We start from the raw sequence: 17,430 nt of genomic DNA on the forward strand, positions 1-17,430 counted from the left end.
AAGTACAAATCAATTCGTCCACCCACTATCCAGAAAGACATGTACTATAGGCCTATAGTATTTCTGTAAAAAGATCTATTGATTGACATGAGGAAGAATTTCAAATATTGTTTTCTAAGGAAACTTCAGATGACATTTACGTTTAATGTTGACAAATTGTCCTGAACCTCTGAAGATAGAGTGAGTGAGTGAGTTGGGTTTAACGCCGCTTTTAACAGTATTCCAGTTATATCGCGGCGTGTCAGCTTAATGTGGGAGGAAAGCTCGAAGTGATGCAGGTCTCAGACGTTTACCACTTCGGTGAAACCCACGAGCACGGGTATGGTGCTGACAAACCTAGAAACATAATCGGGGCGAACCGGGATTCGAACCCACAATCATAGGTTTCAGGCGTGCCCAAGGGACGCAACTCTGCACAGCGAATCGCGGCGCCTTAGACGACTGGGCCACCCGTGCCCCCTCTGAAGATAGATATGTTACTGTAACCAAAGTCGCATGGATCAAGGAATGAAGTCTTTCCTTAAGTTTGTCATGTGACAGTGGAGGTCAGTGAAGAACTGCATACCTTCTTTGTGCAAGTTTTATGTTTGCTTGTTTCGACGGCGGCCTGTTAACAATTGCGGACCAGACAAACCTGTGATCAGTATTATGAGCAATGATCCACGTCTTCGCTGAAGAAAGCCACTGACAACCAAGACTCCAAGTATGACCGCCCAGTCCATTAAAGTAAGTGTCAGTGATCATGGATCACAATCAGGTAAACTCATAAAGGTGACTTTTGTTTTCTTGAGGTATGGCGTTCTTATATAATTATGCGGACTACTATTATCATTTATTCGTCGACACGAATGCAAAACACTAAATGGAAACGCATCCAGTTTTATAAAGCTGGATAGAGGTCCTTGAATGTGTCACCTGACAGCATAGATAACAGTATTCCAAAGGTCTAATATGAGACAGTTACCTACGAGCGATGGGGAATTACGAATCATTTGTCCCGAGTTTATTCATCTCACAAATCCCGAGCCTTGGAAATGTTGTACTACCACTCTATTGTGTCCTGTCACTCTATTGTGTCCTGTCACTCTATTGTGTCCTGTCACTCTATTGTGTCCTGTCACTTTATTGTGTCCCGCCACTCTATTGTGTCCTGTCACTCTATTGTGTCCTGCCACGCTATTGTGTCCTGTCACTCTATTGTGTCCTGCCACTCTATTGTGTCCTGCCTCTCTATTGTGTCCTGTCACTCTATTGTGTCCTGTCACTCTATTGTGTCCTGCCACGCTATTGTGTCCTGTCACTCTATTGTGTCCTGTCACTCTATTGTGTCCTGCCACTCTATTGTGTCCTGTCACTCTATTGTGTCCTGTCACTCTATTGTGTCCTGTCACTCTATTGTGTCCTGTCACTCTATTGTGTCCTGTCACTCTATTGTGTCCCGCCACTCTATTGTGTCCTGTCACTCTATTGTGTCCTGTCACTCTATTGTGTCCTGCCACTCTCTTGTGTCCTGCCACGCTATTGTGTCCTGTCACTGAAATTGCTTTGCAGTAATTTGTATTAATGTATAATCGTAGTTCATATTTGTAATATATATGTTAAATGTATACCATTTCTTTGTTGTTTGTGGGTTTCACACTAAATTCGTACAGGTTACTGGGTTAACTCATTGTTTCAATTTGGAAGTCGAGACGTAACAATTGCCCACAATATCGGTGTGAATCATTGCTAATGTTGCAAATGAAGCACATATCTAATTTTCACCGATATTGTTCCTTTTACGCCCAATGAAAACTTTCGGAGGATAATCGACGTTTTATATACCGATCGGTTACTTCAGCTCTTGAAATAACTGTTACTTTATCATTGGTGACTGCACCTTAAGACAACATGGACACTAGTGAGTGAGTGAGTGAGTATGGCTTTATGCCGCTTCCAGCAATATTCCAGCAATATCACGGCGGGGACACTAGAAATGGGCTTCACACATTGTACCCATGTCGGGAATCGAACCCGGGTCTTCGGCGTGACGAGCGAACGCTTTAACCACTAGGCTACCCGACCGCCCCCAGAGAACAGTAACAAACCCACTAAACATGCTAAACAGAATATAGAACGGCACACTTATATACAGAAGAATAACGCTGAACAGGGCACATACATATTTATCATAGACAACTAGTGAAATCAATAACAATAATTCCACAATGTCGCAGTCTATCTGTGGGTGATTATTGAGGACAGACAGGCTGCAGGGGGCTGGGAAGCTGATTACCATTGGCCAGATGCTGAAGACCTGAAACATACAATTGGTACAACTATAATAAAATCATGAAAGATCTTGATAAAATAAATATATTCTGTCTTGCTCATTATTAAACATCTGTATACTGCACAATGCAGTAACACATGGAATGGAAAATTGGATTTTGAAACATGGTCAACAATGTTTTATCGACGGACTAGATTGTTCCTAGATATTCGACAGAATGGCTACGCGACCAGGATGAGTCAAATCTCGAATAACAGAGAAGTTCGACTTATAAATAGTATCGCCACTTGCCAATGTTTAACACATGTATTCTCATTTCTTAAAAATATATTCGTTCTAAAATACATCTAAGTTCCCGTGAATCCCGTGAATAAATGATGAATGTTAAAACAGTCGACTTCGGTATTGTTGTATGGCTCAAGATGAACTAATTCCACATAGACCATGTAAAACCATATCAGTTTATTAACATAATGAACTGTTTGTAATCAAACAGGATTATTAATAATAACTTCTAATTATACATATCAGGCCTATCAGTTCCCAACGTACCAGCTACGCTTGATTGCAGGCCGGCGTTGTAGTCGCAGGCAACTTCGTTCCTGATGGTGTCGTCCCTGTCATCACTGTACTTGTCGTTCGGGTCGGGCCCGCCGACCATGGCGCCGTATAAGACTTGAGGGTTGGGGCCCTTGTACTTCTCCATGTCCCAGGAGCAGGGTGCGGGGAGCAATGGACACGAACTGAACATGGGAGGACATCAACTAGTAATGTTCAAATATTAATCAATTCAGCCGTTTAGCTAACCGGCTGAAAGACTGCTTCGGAGGACTAATGATGCACGTTTTGTGTCCAGCCAGTTCACAATATTAGAACAAAGGTTTCCTGGTGTATTAACTGCCTAAATGTAATGCTAACATTCGTTGACGGACTATAAAACTGAGTCATTGAAAATGGTAGTGCATTCCCAAGCTCAAGGGGTGTCGTGTGTGTTTGTTGGTTGGTGTGGGTGGTGGCGGATTTATCTGCTTGAAAGGATATGTGCTACATGTTTTTAATGATAATCTGCTCAACAAAACACAGTCCGGTTCTCTTGCCCATAGCATTGCGATGAACACTTTGGGTTCAATTCAGTTATTTCCACATTACTTGCAGAAAATGTCATCTTTTAGTTTATTAACCAACTAATTTAGTTACATATATTAACTAACTTTGTGGCATATGTCTATATTTGTCTGTTTGCTGTTTAACGACCAGACAATCCAGTGATTGATATCATGAGCATCGATCCACGCAATTGGGATACGATGACATGCATCAACCAAGGCAGCGAGCCTGACCACCCGATCCCGTTCGTCGCCTCTTACGTTGCCGAAGACCTTTTCTACCCCGGAATCTTCACGAGGCGCATATGCCTATGTCAAAGACTGAGGAAAATCAAGTAAGTGTGCAGGGTGAAGTTCAATCCTCGAAACATAATACCCATATTACTTTCTACCAGGATAAATGTTTTCAAAAAATTATCGGAAATGTGGATAAAAAAAGTAACACGTAAACGCCAGAGACAAAAAGCAAAATCGCGGTGAAAATATGGCTTCCCTATCGGCCGATGGTTGACCTTACCTTGACCGGTGATGAAGTCTCTGTGGAGGGTTGTTTCCAAACCCTGCAATAAAACTCCTTCCGGTGTCTCCAAGAATATAGTGGATCTGACCTATCGCCCACTGGCGGTACTGGGAGGTATTGATACCTTCATCCGCTGCCACCAGAGCCAGGTACGCCATGTTAGCTGAAGGAGGTCACAAGCAGTTAGATATACTTTCAGTTTTTAAATTTTAACATAATTGGATATAAAAGTATTTAATCCATACCCGAAGAATAACCGTACAGAACGTTGCATCTCATCGCCAGTAGATGAAAATATAATTGGAAGAATACATCTCATTATCATTGAAGACAAGTATCAAGGCCCATGATGTTATATTCTATGAATACTCATTTAACAATCCATAAATACAAATATTTTTGCGTCTATACATAACAAAGGAATAAAGTTTATCGTTTCATAAATACATGAACTCTCCGCATGTTGACATAATGAAACTTCTGTGAACGTTACTTCATGAAGCAAGAGAAACTGCAAGTATGTCAATATAAAACATCCTATATTCCTCAACAATCAATCTCCACACTTTGTGCTACCCTAGCCTTTTCACTTTACTTTCACATTTGAGAGCCAAGTGTTTTTTAACTAATACATATATCAAATTAAATATCTCTTTCACATGTTCTCGGTACAAAAAGTGTATATAAAATAAAACCCTGTTAACATGGACCCCGTTAGTACGGAAACCTGATTTTCCGGACGATTACTGTCAGTAACATGTAGATAGATATATTCAAGACACCCCAACAATTAGCCGTTTGTTCGGAAATGTGTTGATTTTTGGACGATTTCTTTAGGAATGGTTCGGTCCGGATTAACGAGATTCCGTCCGTATTAACGAGGTTCAATCCTGATTAACGAGGTTCCATCCGGATTAACGAGGTTCCATTCGGATTAACGATTTCCGTCCGGATTAACGAGGTTTTGTCCGGATTAACGAGATTTCATCCGGATTAACGGGGTTTGACTGTACTCTTATTTGTCCCGCAACCAACCTGAATATCGGAGAGGGCCCCACTTTAACCTGAAGGCGAGGCAGTTGGGCGTGTAGGTGACAGTGCCCCCTGGTAGCCAGGCGTTGAAGGTGGCTACAATGTCCTGTTGATAGATGCTTTTCTTGGTTGCCTCGTACAGTAGAATCTGTAGGTGAGTTGGTGGGTGTTAGTATATGTGCTTGGGATCTTTGGCCTGCACATGCAGACAAACCTGGCAGTGGAAACAGCATCAATCCACACTGCCTTCCACGACTGAATAAAGACCAGATTTCAACACATCAACACACTTAACATTCCCTTCCGGAATCTCCTCTGTACCCTGTTGTTAGAGCAGTAAACGTGAGACACTGTGTCGGGTTGCAGTGTATGTTGACACAGGCTCTATTAATTGCATGCCTCCGTGAAATTGCCGAATATCAGTTTAAAACAACATCTACACTTCATCTACCCTCTTGAGAAGTCGATTATGGGTTGAGAGAGAGATGAGTTAGTGAGTAGGGTTTAACGCCGATTTCAACAGTATTCCAGTTACATCGCGACGTGTCAGCTTAATGTGGGAGGAGAGCCCGAAGTGATGCAGGTCTCAGACGTTTACCACTTCGGTGAGACCCATGAGCACGGGTATGGTGCTGACAAACCTAGAAACATAATCTGGGCGAACCGGGATTCAAACCCACAATCATAGGTTTCTGGCGTGCCCAAGGGACGCTACTCTACACAGCGAATATCGCCGCCTTAGACGACTGTGCCACCCGTGCCCAGAGAGAGAGCGAGAGAGAGAGAGAGAGAGAGAGAGAGAGAGAGAGAGGGAGATAGAGAGAGAGAGAGATAGAGTGAGAGAGAGGGGGAGTTAGAGAGATAGAGAGTGAGAGAGGGGGATATAGAGAGAGAGATAGAGAGAGAGATGGAGAGAGAGAGATAAAGAGAGAGATAGAGAGAGAGAGATAGAGAGAGATAGATAGAGAGAGAGATAGAGAGAGAGAGATAGATAGAGAGAGAGATAGAGAGGGAGAGAGAGAGAGAGAGAGATGGAGAGAGAGAAAGAGAGAGACACAGAGAGAGACACACAGAGAGAGACAGAGACAGAGAATTACCATCTTTTAACGTCTATTGGTATGACGCGGCCGTGGACGGAACCTTAAAAGTTAAAAGTTGGGACAGTTATTCAAAGTTGCGTTAGTTTGGAATGAGGACTGAATATGGATATAATATACTTAATAACATATACTGAACAAAATTACTACACATGTTCTTAAGGTTGAATTTACTTTTTGAATTTCAAATATTATTTGAGTAGCCTAGTGGTTAGAGCGTTCGCTCGTCACGCCGAAGACCCAGGTTCGATTCCCGACATGGGTACAATGTGTGAACCCCTTTCTGGTATCCCCCGCCGTGATACTGCTGGAATATCACTAAAAGCGGCGTAAGACAATACTCACTCACTCACTCACTGACTATTTGACCAAATCGTATCCTATTTCCATGTCAACCATACACAAACAATTTGTATTATCTACCACACGTTGAGTTACACTTTTGAACGTTTAACTTACATTAGCGCCACCATTTTTTTCATCCCACGAGAATCCCCATGCCGGCCCTGGTATATGGTGCTGTTCTGCGTCAGCCAAGTACTGGTTATCTCCCGTGGCTTTGTACATCCAGATGGCGCCCCAACTGTTCTCGTCAGCGAACCCATATGACCTGCAATATCCAGTGACTAACGTTGCCAAGAATAGAAGCTACGCCAATCACCATGCAATTATAAATTACTTCGTTGCTGTGTTAACATTACCGTCGCCGACCAATGGCTTTAGAGGATTCAGGGAAATGATTTGCTAAAAAGAGTATTTGGAGTATGGAGGTCATAGAAAAAGAGATTTCCCTGTATGTAACATACTCACTTATAGAAGTCGGAGACATCCGGGACGCTGTCACTGTACTTCCCTTGGTGAGCCATGGCGTACGTGTACAGCTGCTTCGCATGGGTCAATAGTGTGGAGGAATATGCAGGATCTACAAACAAATCACCAATACTCTACATGTGATTACGCTTTACCTAGAGAACGGTGTGATTGCTGTATTTAACACAGCTTTAAAAAGTATATGGGGGGGCACAGGTGGCCCAGTCGCCGCAATTCGCTGTGCAGAGTTGTGTCCCTTGGGTACGCCAGAAATTATTGTTGGTTCGAATCCCAGTTCGCCCCGATTATGTTTCTAGGTTTGTAAGCACCATACCTGTGCTTTTAGATTTCAGCAAAGTGGTAACATCTAAGACCTGCATCACTTTGGGCTTTCCTCGCCAATATAAACTGGCACGGCTCTTAGCCTATCTCATTAAAATCAGATAAATCAAAGTGCAGTAGCGATGAACTAAGATCTGATTTTAATGAGATTGGGCTCTAGCGCACAACGATTTGTAGCAGCTTACAGAACTGCACCACTGACATCGCCACCCCCTCCCCCACCCCCTCCCCCAAACACAAACCCCACCCATTCGTCACCACTCGCCCCTTTCCGTAACCTGCAAGAAGACTCGTCCCCCTATCGATGAATGTAATGTAACCAATCAGAATGCGTGTATGATTATAAGTTCTTCGTCAAAGAATCCCTAAGATATATATTTTGATTTTACATATGTTTTGCGTCTAAAAATATACCCAAAACAAAGTTAAATGTATTCAATCATACTGTATAATTTCGCACGTCCCGATGTGCTTTAAATTGCATCTGAAATATATATAATATATGGGGAAATATATGTGAACCATTACGCAACGAGTTGACAATTGTTTTAGGTATGCCCGTTTGCGCTAAGACGGAACCCGGTCGCAAAAATGTCCATGAGAGGGGCACGACTCGCTATTCGGCTTGTCCCGGAATAACACGAGTTGGTCACGAATGCAACCCCACCATCTACTCCCCTTCCTTCTCCTCCACCTCCCTAAGGGGCAGTACCGCCAACTTTACCTCACCTTTCTGTTTAAATGCAATGGAGCCAGCCGCCATTGCTGCTGCAACTTCCATGGCAATATCAGACCCATGGTTGTCAGCATCTATCTTGAACGTAGGCCTGTTCTGGTTCATGCGTTCTGGGCTCGTCCACGTCGAGTGTTCATAAGCACCGTCTCCTGTCTAATATAGCAGCCCAGGGTTGATCGTTGGACATAAATATGTGTATACGGTAACACCCCAAAGCATCCCAATACACGTAGGGCATGCAGTGAGTGAGTGACACGTGGTTACAAAAAAACCTGTAAATCTTGGAAAGGTATTGGTAGATGAATGACAAAACTCAGCATCAATAATTGCAGTGCCACCCGTCCCAACAGTACATGTCCGTGTTACCCAGGGCAAGGACCGACATGACAAATCAATGAGTTAACCGTTGAGCTACCCGTCAATCCCACAACCGTGGGATGGGGTGGTCCAGTGGTTAAAATGTTCGCTCGTCACGCCAAAGACCTGGGTTCGATTTCCGACATTGGTACAATGTGTGAAGCCCATTTCTGGTGTCCCCTGGAACTTTGCTAAAAACGACGTAACTCACTCACTCACTCACTCACTCACTCACTCACTCACTCACCCACCCACCCACTCACTCACTCACTCACTCACTCACGCACTCACCCACTCACTCACCGACAAACACGAGTGACCAATAACACAGTGTAAAGTTCTTGTGAAGGGCAACTACCATGGACAACAGACCGACATAACCGTGGATCGTATTGCACACCAATGGTCACTGGTTCCTCATTCGTCTTTAGCTATACAGAGAATATGGTTGGATATATCTTGTTCCGATTGTTAACTGATACAGACTAGTATTCAAGACAAGAGCCATGTCCCCATACCTGTACGTATAGTTCGTCCGGTTGGGTGTGACACTTGATGAAGTAGTCCAGAGGCCACTTGATGCACTCGTACATCTTCTCCAGCTGACCCGTCTTCTCGTAGGCGTCCTTGTATCTGATCAGACCCCAGGTCAGGAAGGTCGTGCTGAACGCCATGGGGAAGTTGAACTTTGTATTGCCTCCGGCTGAAGAAGACGCGAAGCTAGCTGTTGTAGGTTATGTTTATAAATTTACCAACATCTTCAATTGACACTCGCCTTCATACGCGGCCCATGTGCGGAGTTCCCACTCCCCTGTCTAACCGCATCCACCACCAAATTTTGTTCTACCACTACATCCATTCAACCACCCACCAATCCATCTCCCAACACCTCCCTCACTACAGTCATTCAACCACCCACAAATCCATCCTTCAACACCTTCCCCGCTACAGCCATTCCCTTGTCTCCTTACGCCGTGTCCCCCTCCCTCTGTGCAGTTGTACTCACCGTCATACCATCCCCCAGTGAGATCCTCCCCATTATCTCCCTTGTCTCCTAACGCCGAGTCCCCCCTCCAAGGGATCCTGTTGTCAGCGGGGAGTTTCCCGGATCTCTGAGCCTCGTAGAACATCATCGACTTCATCAGGACCTCGACATAGTTGTACTTGGTGGCCTGGGCACCTTGCAATAAATATCCACAGGTGTTTACGTTAACTTAAAGTGGTACAGTTGTTAAAACACACTGCCATTTAGAAAGTGGACAAATGTAACAACTATTATACTTCGGACAAGACTTGTTCTGAGTAAAGTTCACATTCTAGTACTTTTTGGGGTTGAGACCCATCCGGGATTCGAACCCACACTACCAGAGTGAGGCACCTTATCGCCAACACACAAAGTCAACGATCTAACCCACTCAGCCACCGAGGCTTCAGTTGTTAATCCACGAAAACTGAACGAAGAGGGCTTATGATATCATCGGAATCATACAATGGTCTTTTTAGTTGAAATTTCGTATGATTGTTGACATGGTGTGTGTTGTGTTTAACCAATCTGAAGCACACCTATAGCTCCAAGACATTCGCTGTGTTGTCGGTGTTCAATGAATACAGTTTATTATTGTTCAAAATACAGAATACTTAAGTTATGGTTTGGAATCAACCCTTCACGAAATGTAATCTACATCGTCAGAGTTTGGACCCGTGAGGATCCGGGGTAGAATAGGTCTTCAGTAGCCCGTGCATGCCGATAAAGGCGACTATGCTTGTCGTAAAAGGCGGCTAATAGGATCGGGTGATAAGGCTCGCTGACTTGGTTGATGCATGTGATCGTATCCCAATTGCGTCGATCGATGCTCATGAAGTCAATCACTGGGTTATCTGGTCTAGACTCGATTATTTACAGACCGCCGTCATATAGCTGGAATATTGCTGAGTGCGGCGTGAAGCACTAACCAAACAAACAAACGTCAGGGTATGACTTGATACATACCTGCAAACGTCGACACGGCTGGTACGGTCTGTTGGGCATGGGTAAGATCCCTGAGCACTCCCGTCGCAGTGATGACAGCAGCACCGCATCTCTGTACCATCATCTTGACACACAGGTGTTCCCCTGTGTAGTGGACGCCGTCGGGGGGCTTATTGACCATCTGCAGCTGGGTGAAGCAGGATGCGGACGAGGGAGAGATGACATCACCATCATATTGCTGGGAAATCAAAACGTCGCACACTTTCATTAAAACGTAAGTGCCAGTCTTTAAGGGGGTGTGTAAGTTCCTTGTAGTTCCCTGGTTTTACGTCGCTTTCAGCAGTATTCCAGCAATGTCACGACACATTGTACCCGTATGGGGAATCGAACCCGGGTCTTTGGCGTAACGAGCGAACGCTTTAACCACTGTGCTATCACCCCGCCCTGCATGTTCAATGTAAAGGTTATAAAATATCATGTTGATAACATACATATCTTATAAAAGAATGTTTGACCAGTCAAGATCCGAGGTCGAATAGGTCTTCAGCAACCCATGCTTGCCGTAAGAGGCGATTATTGACCTTTTTCACACTTCGCTACTTCCGGTTTGAAAGCGAGGCTTGGAGAGCAGAAGGTGAAGGCTGCATGGATAGCACATGAAACACGTGGAGAAGTCAACAAGACACGCAATCTCGACAAACTGTGACAATTTAACCATCCCGGTACATTTATCGTAAGTATTGAACATTATTCTAATTCTTATCATTGACAAACTATTCTACTGTTATCTGGTCTCCTTACCGATATAAATTTGAGTCTGAACGTTCTGTTGTGATTTCAATTTAAAATATCCATGACCACCTGGTAACTCCCAGTGCAGTTTATGGTAGCTGAACAGACTTATGCAAATGCTACTGAGATCTTGTAAAGAATAATTCATCGTTTACACACCATTAAGCAAAACTATTTATTGTGAGTTTAAATAACTTTGCGGGTTGTATTTGAAGTGGAAATATTGAACTTTTGACCATATCTAGATAGATGTCAGAAACTAACTAAATTGATATGTTGTTATGATGTATCAAATTGTAACCTATTGAGAATTTACAATCGTAACAAATCAGAATTTTGCATCAGTTGCGTATTCGATGTAAATTGTAATGGACTCAAATGCATTCCAATAAAATATTAGACCTCTAGATCTACTTGTGCTGTTGTGATTGTTAACAGTTGTTATTTTGATTGTCAATGTTGACAGATTAGATAGCATGAGGTGTAATATTTCAACTGAATAATTACATAAAGGGTGTGTAAATATTTGAAGTAAAGTACAGTTTGATCTGCAATTTTGTAAACAATATTTCTACCAAAATGATATTTACTTAACTGTACCACATTAATCATGTCATGAAATTAGCAAAACCCCAACTTATTACTGGCCAGTAAATGTTCAATCTACATGTGATCTTTATATAATTTATAGAAACAGTTAACTCTTTAACAGTTTGTATTCAAATATTTCAAATGCCTAAATTGATATTGACATTACTATAAACTTAGTATAAGCAGAATTATTTTTAAATCACATGCGTATTGAAATCATAACTCATTTATTTCCTTTGTTTAATTGTTAAACCCATCTGGTTTTATGTCCACAAACATGTTTTGAAACTTTTGAAACAAAATGATTTCTTTGTGCAAGCAATTGCCATGTATTATTGATAATTAATCATATCAATTTATATGTAAGAATATAGTTGTTCTTACTGTGTCATTTTGCAATAATTATATTGTTATGATGTAATATTTTACTATTTGTAACAATCTTTAGAACTTTAGTTTATTTCAATCAAGTCAAGTGGTGTGATCATTTTCATATTTTTTTATAATTCAATCAAAACGAGAAATGTAAAAAATATAAATACATAGAAGAATTTTGTTTTCCTTGTCAAATAACGATGATAGCATGAATTTATCTCATCTTGTGATCTGACAAAGTTGATATTTTCAAATCAAGATATCAACTTTAGTAAACCACAAGAAGAGATAAACATTTCATTTGACAAAATAAATTTAAGTCTTATATTTTCTTTGTGATCTTCATGACCTTACTCAGAAAACCATAGTGTTAATGAGGCAGACTGACTGTAGGTGTGACAAAACGTGATATTTCACCTGATTTTAATAAAAAATCTTATTTATTTCACCCTAGCGAAAGTATGTTTTCAGCATGGTCAGACTAAACAAAGTATTTCATTATTAAATACATACCGGTAATACAAATATCAAAACGTGTTTCATTAAAACAAGAGTGAATTTCTGTGTGACATTGATATAAAGAGCTGTACACTGTCATTAAATTGATGCATTTGTTGAGTTTAGTGTTTACACAGAATATACTGTTTGAGTTCAAGATTGTTCTAAAGTAGCATGTAATAATACACACTGTGATTAATTTTCCTTAAATTTCTCTATTTCAGAAGAATGTTGTTTTCTAAATAAGCAATATTTTGAGAGAAGGTGAATATGCATTGTTTATAAAAAAATTATTGAAGTAGAAATATTATTACAATATTATTGAATTATTCATTTCAGGCCGGCGAGTCAACACAATGAAGTACTAGTATCCGGTGGGGGATGTTTGGAGGAGCTTTCTGCTAACAGTAACACACTGGTTACAATGTGCATCCTGTTAAAGGACGAGGAAGTAAAAGCCATATTCATTCAATCAACAAATGTGCTTCCTGTCACATTTAACTTAAATAGGACGAGGAAGTGAAAAGCCTTATTCACTCACAAAACAACATGGTCAATATTTATCAGACACTAAAAAAGTACATTTTACCATTTATTTACAAGCAAGAAAATTATTCTCTCCTGGAATTTAATAAGGTGCTTTTGACTGACAAAGACACCCGGTCCATGTTAAGTTTTGAAAACTTATATTGTGAGAAATAAAGACATGAAAATTTCGGTTTGTTTTTCTTTGTTAAATATGAGAAATCCAGATTGTTCCATCAACGTAATTTGTACCGATACATATATTTTATCTTGGCTTGATTACCAATTGAAGCTGATTCCTTTTTATCTTTTGTTATTTTATCTGTACTCATATCTGATCAAGCCATTTCCAAACTATTCAGGATAAATGTACTAATAGCTTCCTTTTGATATACAATTACCTTTCATCAAACAGGATAAGGTGAGGGTGTTCAAGAAGTTGATGGTTTTATCAATTCTTATATTTCTTCAATTTCATGCATTATTTATATTTACCAATTTTTAGTTTCCTTTTAACTTATTTTAAACAGTTCACACATTATTACTTTTGTCTAGCACGGTGCAATCTCAATCCACAATAATCAGTTAAGTAAGTGATGTTTGAAGAACAAGATAGTATCATCTGTCATTGTACACACTGAATAGAGTTATCGCCCCATCTGAATATTTATTTTGACACACGAATTATTTTGTGAACTAATTTCATTTACATCGTAATATGTTACTATGAAAATACCAAGCAGAAAGAGTGTCTTTTGTCAACTGGATTTATGCTAAAACGATAGTGCGTTTTGCAGCAAACACCACTTTGAAACGTGAAATAAACATGAACGACGATCACGAGTTCGCCAAGCCACGCATTGACTGAGCAAATTTGCAAAAGTACACTGACGTGTTTCATGTTATGCGGTTCATTTACGATACAAAACTTCTGTCATTGAATGAACTGTCACATTGTACCTATATGCCGACGAGGTTATGATAAAACAATCTATTTCTGAAATACGTATCTCGAAATGCACCTTTCGATTCACTTCCGGGATCCTGACAGCAAAATGCTAATTCCAGTGTATAATAGGCATATTTTAGTTGGACCTCATGATTAAATGTGAAATATCTTCTGTATTAGATAGAGAGGATACCATTTTTTGTTTGTTTGAAATGTCCATCAGTGAAATGCACAACATGCTGTCTGTTCCCTATCAGCTGATGCGACTCACACTGCATGGAGCTAAGCTCTCCAAGCCTCGTTTTCGATCCAAGAAGGCGAAAGTGTGAAAAAGGTCAATACTTGTCATAGGAGGCAACGAACGGGATCTGGTGGTCAGGTTCGCTGACTTTGTTGATACATATCGTATCTCACTTGCGTGGATATATGTTCATACAATCTATCACTGGAGTGTCTGGTCCAGATTATTTAGAGCCCGCCGTCATGTAGTTGGAATATTGTTGATTGCGGCGTTAAACAACAAACAAACAAACAAAACAATATTTGATAATTTCCCCTGATTGTCTACCAGAAAATGTCTGGAGTTTCGTAAGTGTGCCTTTGGTGGTGAAACCTTGATTGAGACGATTATGTTTTCAGCAAAATATGTGAAATTAGAAGCCTTAACATCAGTTGCCGTCCGTTATGTAGTTAACACAGAAACTACGACCTCTCCTCACGACGGTTTGTTTGTTGTTTGTTGTTTAACGCCACACTGATTGTTTGTCACAGTAAGGAGGTGTGGGGTGTTCATGCTATCAATCACTGGTTTGTCTGATTCAAACTTGATTATCGTTATGGGTCTCCCAACATTCCAGCTACATGACGGCTGTCTGTAAATATTCGAGTCTGCACCAGACAATCCCAGGATTGCTATTAAGAACAGCGAATCATTGTTTACTGTAAGGCTTGGATGATGAGTTATGTGTAACTAGTTATCGATTTCTATTCACAATACCAAATAGAAATAAGTCTAGTTTGTAGGCTCGAAATAGGTCCCGTTGGAATTTAGAGTTATCTCTCTTTGATCACTTCAAATATATTGAATTGAAAAAAAATGTTTTTGCTATCAAATCTAAAAATAGTTGGTGTTCCTTACGCTAACGTCCTTGACCGGCTTGCTGAAGGTCACGTCTAGTTCCCATCCCAGGATGTCGGCCTTCAGGTCGAAACAGAACGACCCCAGCAACGCCTGTCCCTGTTGACTCGTCACCTGCATCGTTGTCGTCATGTCGCCGAGGACGCCCCATGCCAACGTTGACAGTAACAGAAGTCGCATTGTCTGAGGAGGTTCATCACGTGTGTATTGAGTAGTTACGGAGGACGTTTTACAATTCTGTATATATATATTTGTTTGTGTAATTTGTAGAGTGTGTTGTGCAGAGTTGCGCCCCTTATAGCTGCAAGGATCCTATGACCAAGGCGTCCAGTCCCGCTGATACATCAGTTGTGTTCAAAACATCTATGATCTTGAGTTTAAATGCCGTGGGTTAATCGGCCTGATTATGTTTGTAGGTGTGTCAGCACCTCAAAGTGTAAACGTCTAAGATCTGCACTTCGGGATTTCCTCTCAAGCTGACATGCCCCGATATAACAGAAATGCTGTTCAAAGCTGCGTTAAAGCCAACTCACTCACTCTATCACATGTATCCAGTTACACGTAAGAGTCGCAGTTAAAAACGTCAAGGTCTCAGGGGTATTCATACTCGAATTTAAATAAGGACCCATTCCGTAAAGTAAAGTATTGAGCTAATGTTTAATGGCACAGCTTTTAGCAGTTTTACGGTAGTAATTATCGAAGGGTATCGTGATAACTACGCTTAGCTACCTAATAATTTCATGTTTTGTAACAATTTGTACAGTTTCCGTTGCCCCGATTCTCGTAACATTTGTCATCAAAATTTCAACCTGATATCATCTGTTTACCCCTTTCACTTACCGCTGGATACGTGTGTGAGTGAGTATAGATTTATGCCGCTTTCAGTAATATTAAAACCATATCACGGAGGGAGACATCATAATTGGCCTTCACACATTGTACGTACATGGGTAATTCAAGCCAGGTCTATGGTCTACTGGACCGCCTCTGTGGTCTAGTGGTTGAGCGTCCGCCCGGAGAGCAGAAGGTCCGGGGTTCCACCCCCCACCGCGTCATACCAAAAGGCGTTAAAAGATGGTACTTGTTGTTACCCGGCAAAAAGGGGATAAAACAAGGACTGGTCGGCTCGGAGTCAGCATACTGTGTCTGGTCGGGGTATTCGTGTTAAACTGCGGCATGGTATCTCAGTGTGCTAGCACTATAAATCGGCATCAGTCCGGACTGGTACAAGCAGCCACACACACACGTACATGTACGTAGCTATAGAAGTGCAATAATCTTGGACGCGACGTTAGACCCTATTTCAGTCTGTACGTGCACGATTCCCCTTTTGACGACATTGCTACTGTTAAAACTGAAGTCCAGCCAGTCCCCGCTAACTCAACAGTGGAGCAGGTGTTACTGGATTTATTTGACATAAAATAACTGTGGAAAATAATGTTTTGAGTTTTGTGATATTTACTTATCCAAACCTACAGATCTGTATATATAAATGAAGATTTCAACATTTATAACATAATATAACCTTATAATTATCATTATAATGTTCTAAACGTGTTAAATACCTTTAACATAACATACCTTTATGTGTCTGCTATCAGTTTGTCACACTGCTGGCCACGCGTGTTCCAGATCTTATCGTGACGAGGACGTTCTATGGGAGTGTCAAGGTCGCGTCTTAAGGAATCAACGGTGTTTTCAGGTGAAGAAATCACAACAGTCAATATTTGTCTGGAGTCCTGTTTGTTAATGGATAAAATGCGTTATAGAATTTAATGATAAGAAAAACATTTTTAAGTAATTATACTATACTACTCAAAAGAAGTTAAGAAACTCCCAATTCTTTCGAAGTACTGTACTTAATCTGGCATAAATGTATCCAATAACATGTACACATTATTGTCGCAATTTAAGACGTCAAGATTTCAGGGGTGTTCATATTCGTATCTAAATGAGGATAAATACAAAAAGACTGTCAGTAGAACTTTCACATCATCAAAGCAACAAACGCTTAATAGCAGGTGTAATTGATCTTTTTTTACGCTTTCCTTCTATTAATAAAGAAACAAAATCCTTTCCATATCCAATAGAAATCTCTGCATAAAGCAGAGTCGATTACACAATTCCGACTTTATCATCAACAAGTATCCTTCCCTGCCGGTAGCACCCGTCACAAACACATGCAGAGGCAAGTCAATCGTTCATTTGAAAAAATATAGGAACATTTGGTACAAGTTTTTGTCACTGATGCGTCAAATTTGTAAATGTCCTCCACATGTCTACTATAAAACCTTTTGAAAGCTTTACTGAGGCCTTGAATG

General features: G+C 40.9%; 1 protein-coding gene across 1 annotated transcript; it reads right to left on the minus strand.

Annotated features, from left to right (window-relative positions):
- Positions 1-2,149: 2,149 nt before the first annotated feature.
- LOC124116490 (endoglucanase E-4-like) lies at positions 2,150-16,797 on the minus strand. The gene is made up of 12 exons (XM_046477839.2): positions 16,691-16,797; positions 15,110-15,292; positions 10,263-10,479; positions 9,279-9,452; positions 8,791-8,975; positions 7,909-8,068; positions 6,838-6,949; positions 6,487-6,637; positions 4,934-5,078; positions 3,896-4,061; positions 2,825-3,015; positions 2,150-2,296 (listed from the first exon to the last, which is right to left on the minus strand). Exons 2-12 carry the CDS (start codon positions 15,287-15,289, stop codon positions 2,232-2,234), a joined length of 1,746 nt encoding a protein of 581 aa, XP_046333795.2. The 5' UTR covers positions 15,290-15,292; positions 16,691-16,797; the 3' UTR covers positions 2,150-2,231.
- Between the last annotated feature and the right edge of the window lie 633 nt (positions 16,798-17,430).

The sequence above is a fragment of the Haliotis rufescens genome, unplaced genomic scaffold (genome assembly GCF_023055435.1).
Source record: "Haliotis rufescens isolate VD_foot unplaced genomic scaffold, xgHalRufe1.0.p SCAF_42, whole genome shotgun sequence".
In the NCBI taxonomy this organism is placed as follows: Eukaryota; Metazoa; Mollusca; class Gastropoda; order Lepetellida; family Haliotidae; genus Haliotis; species Haliotis rufescens.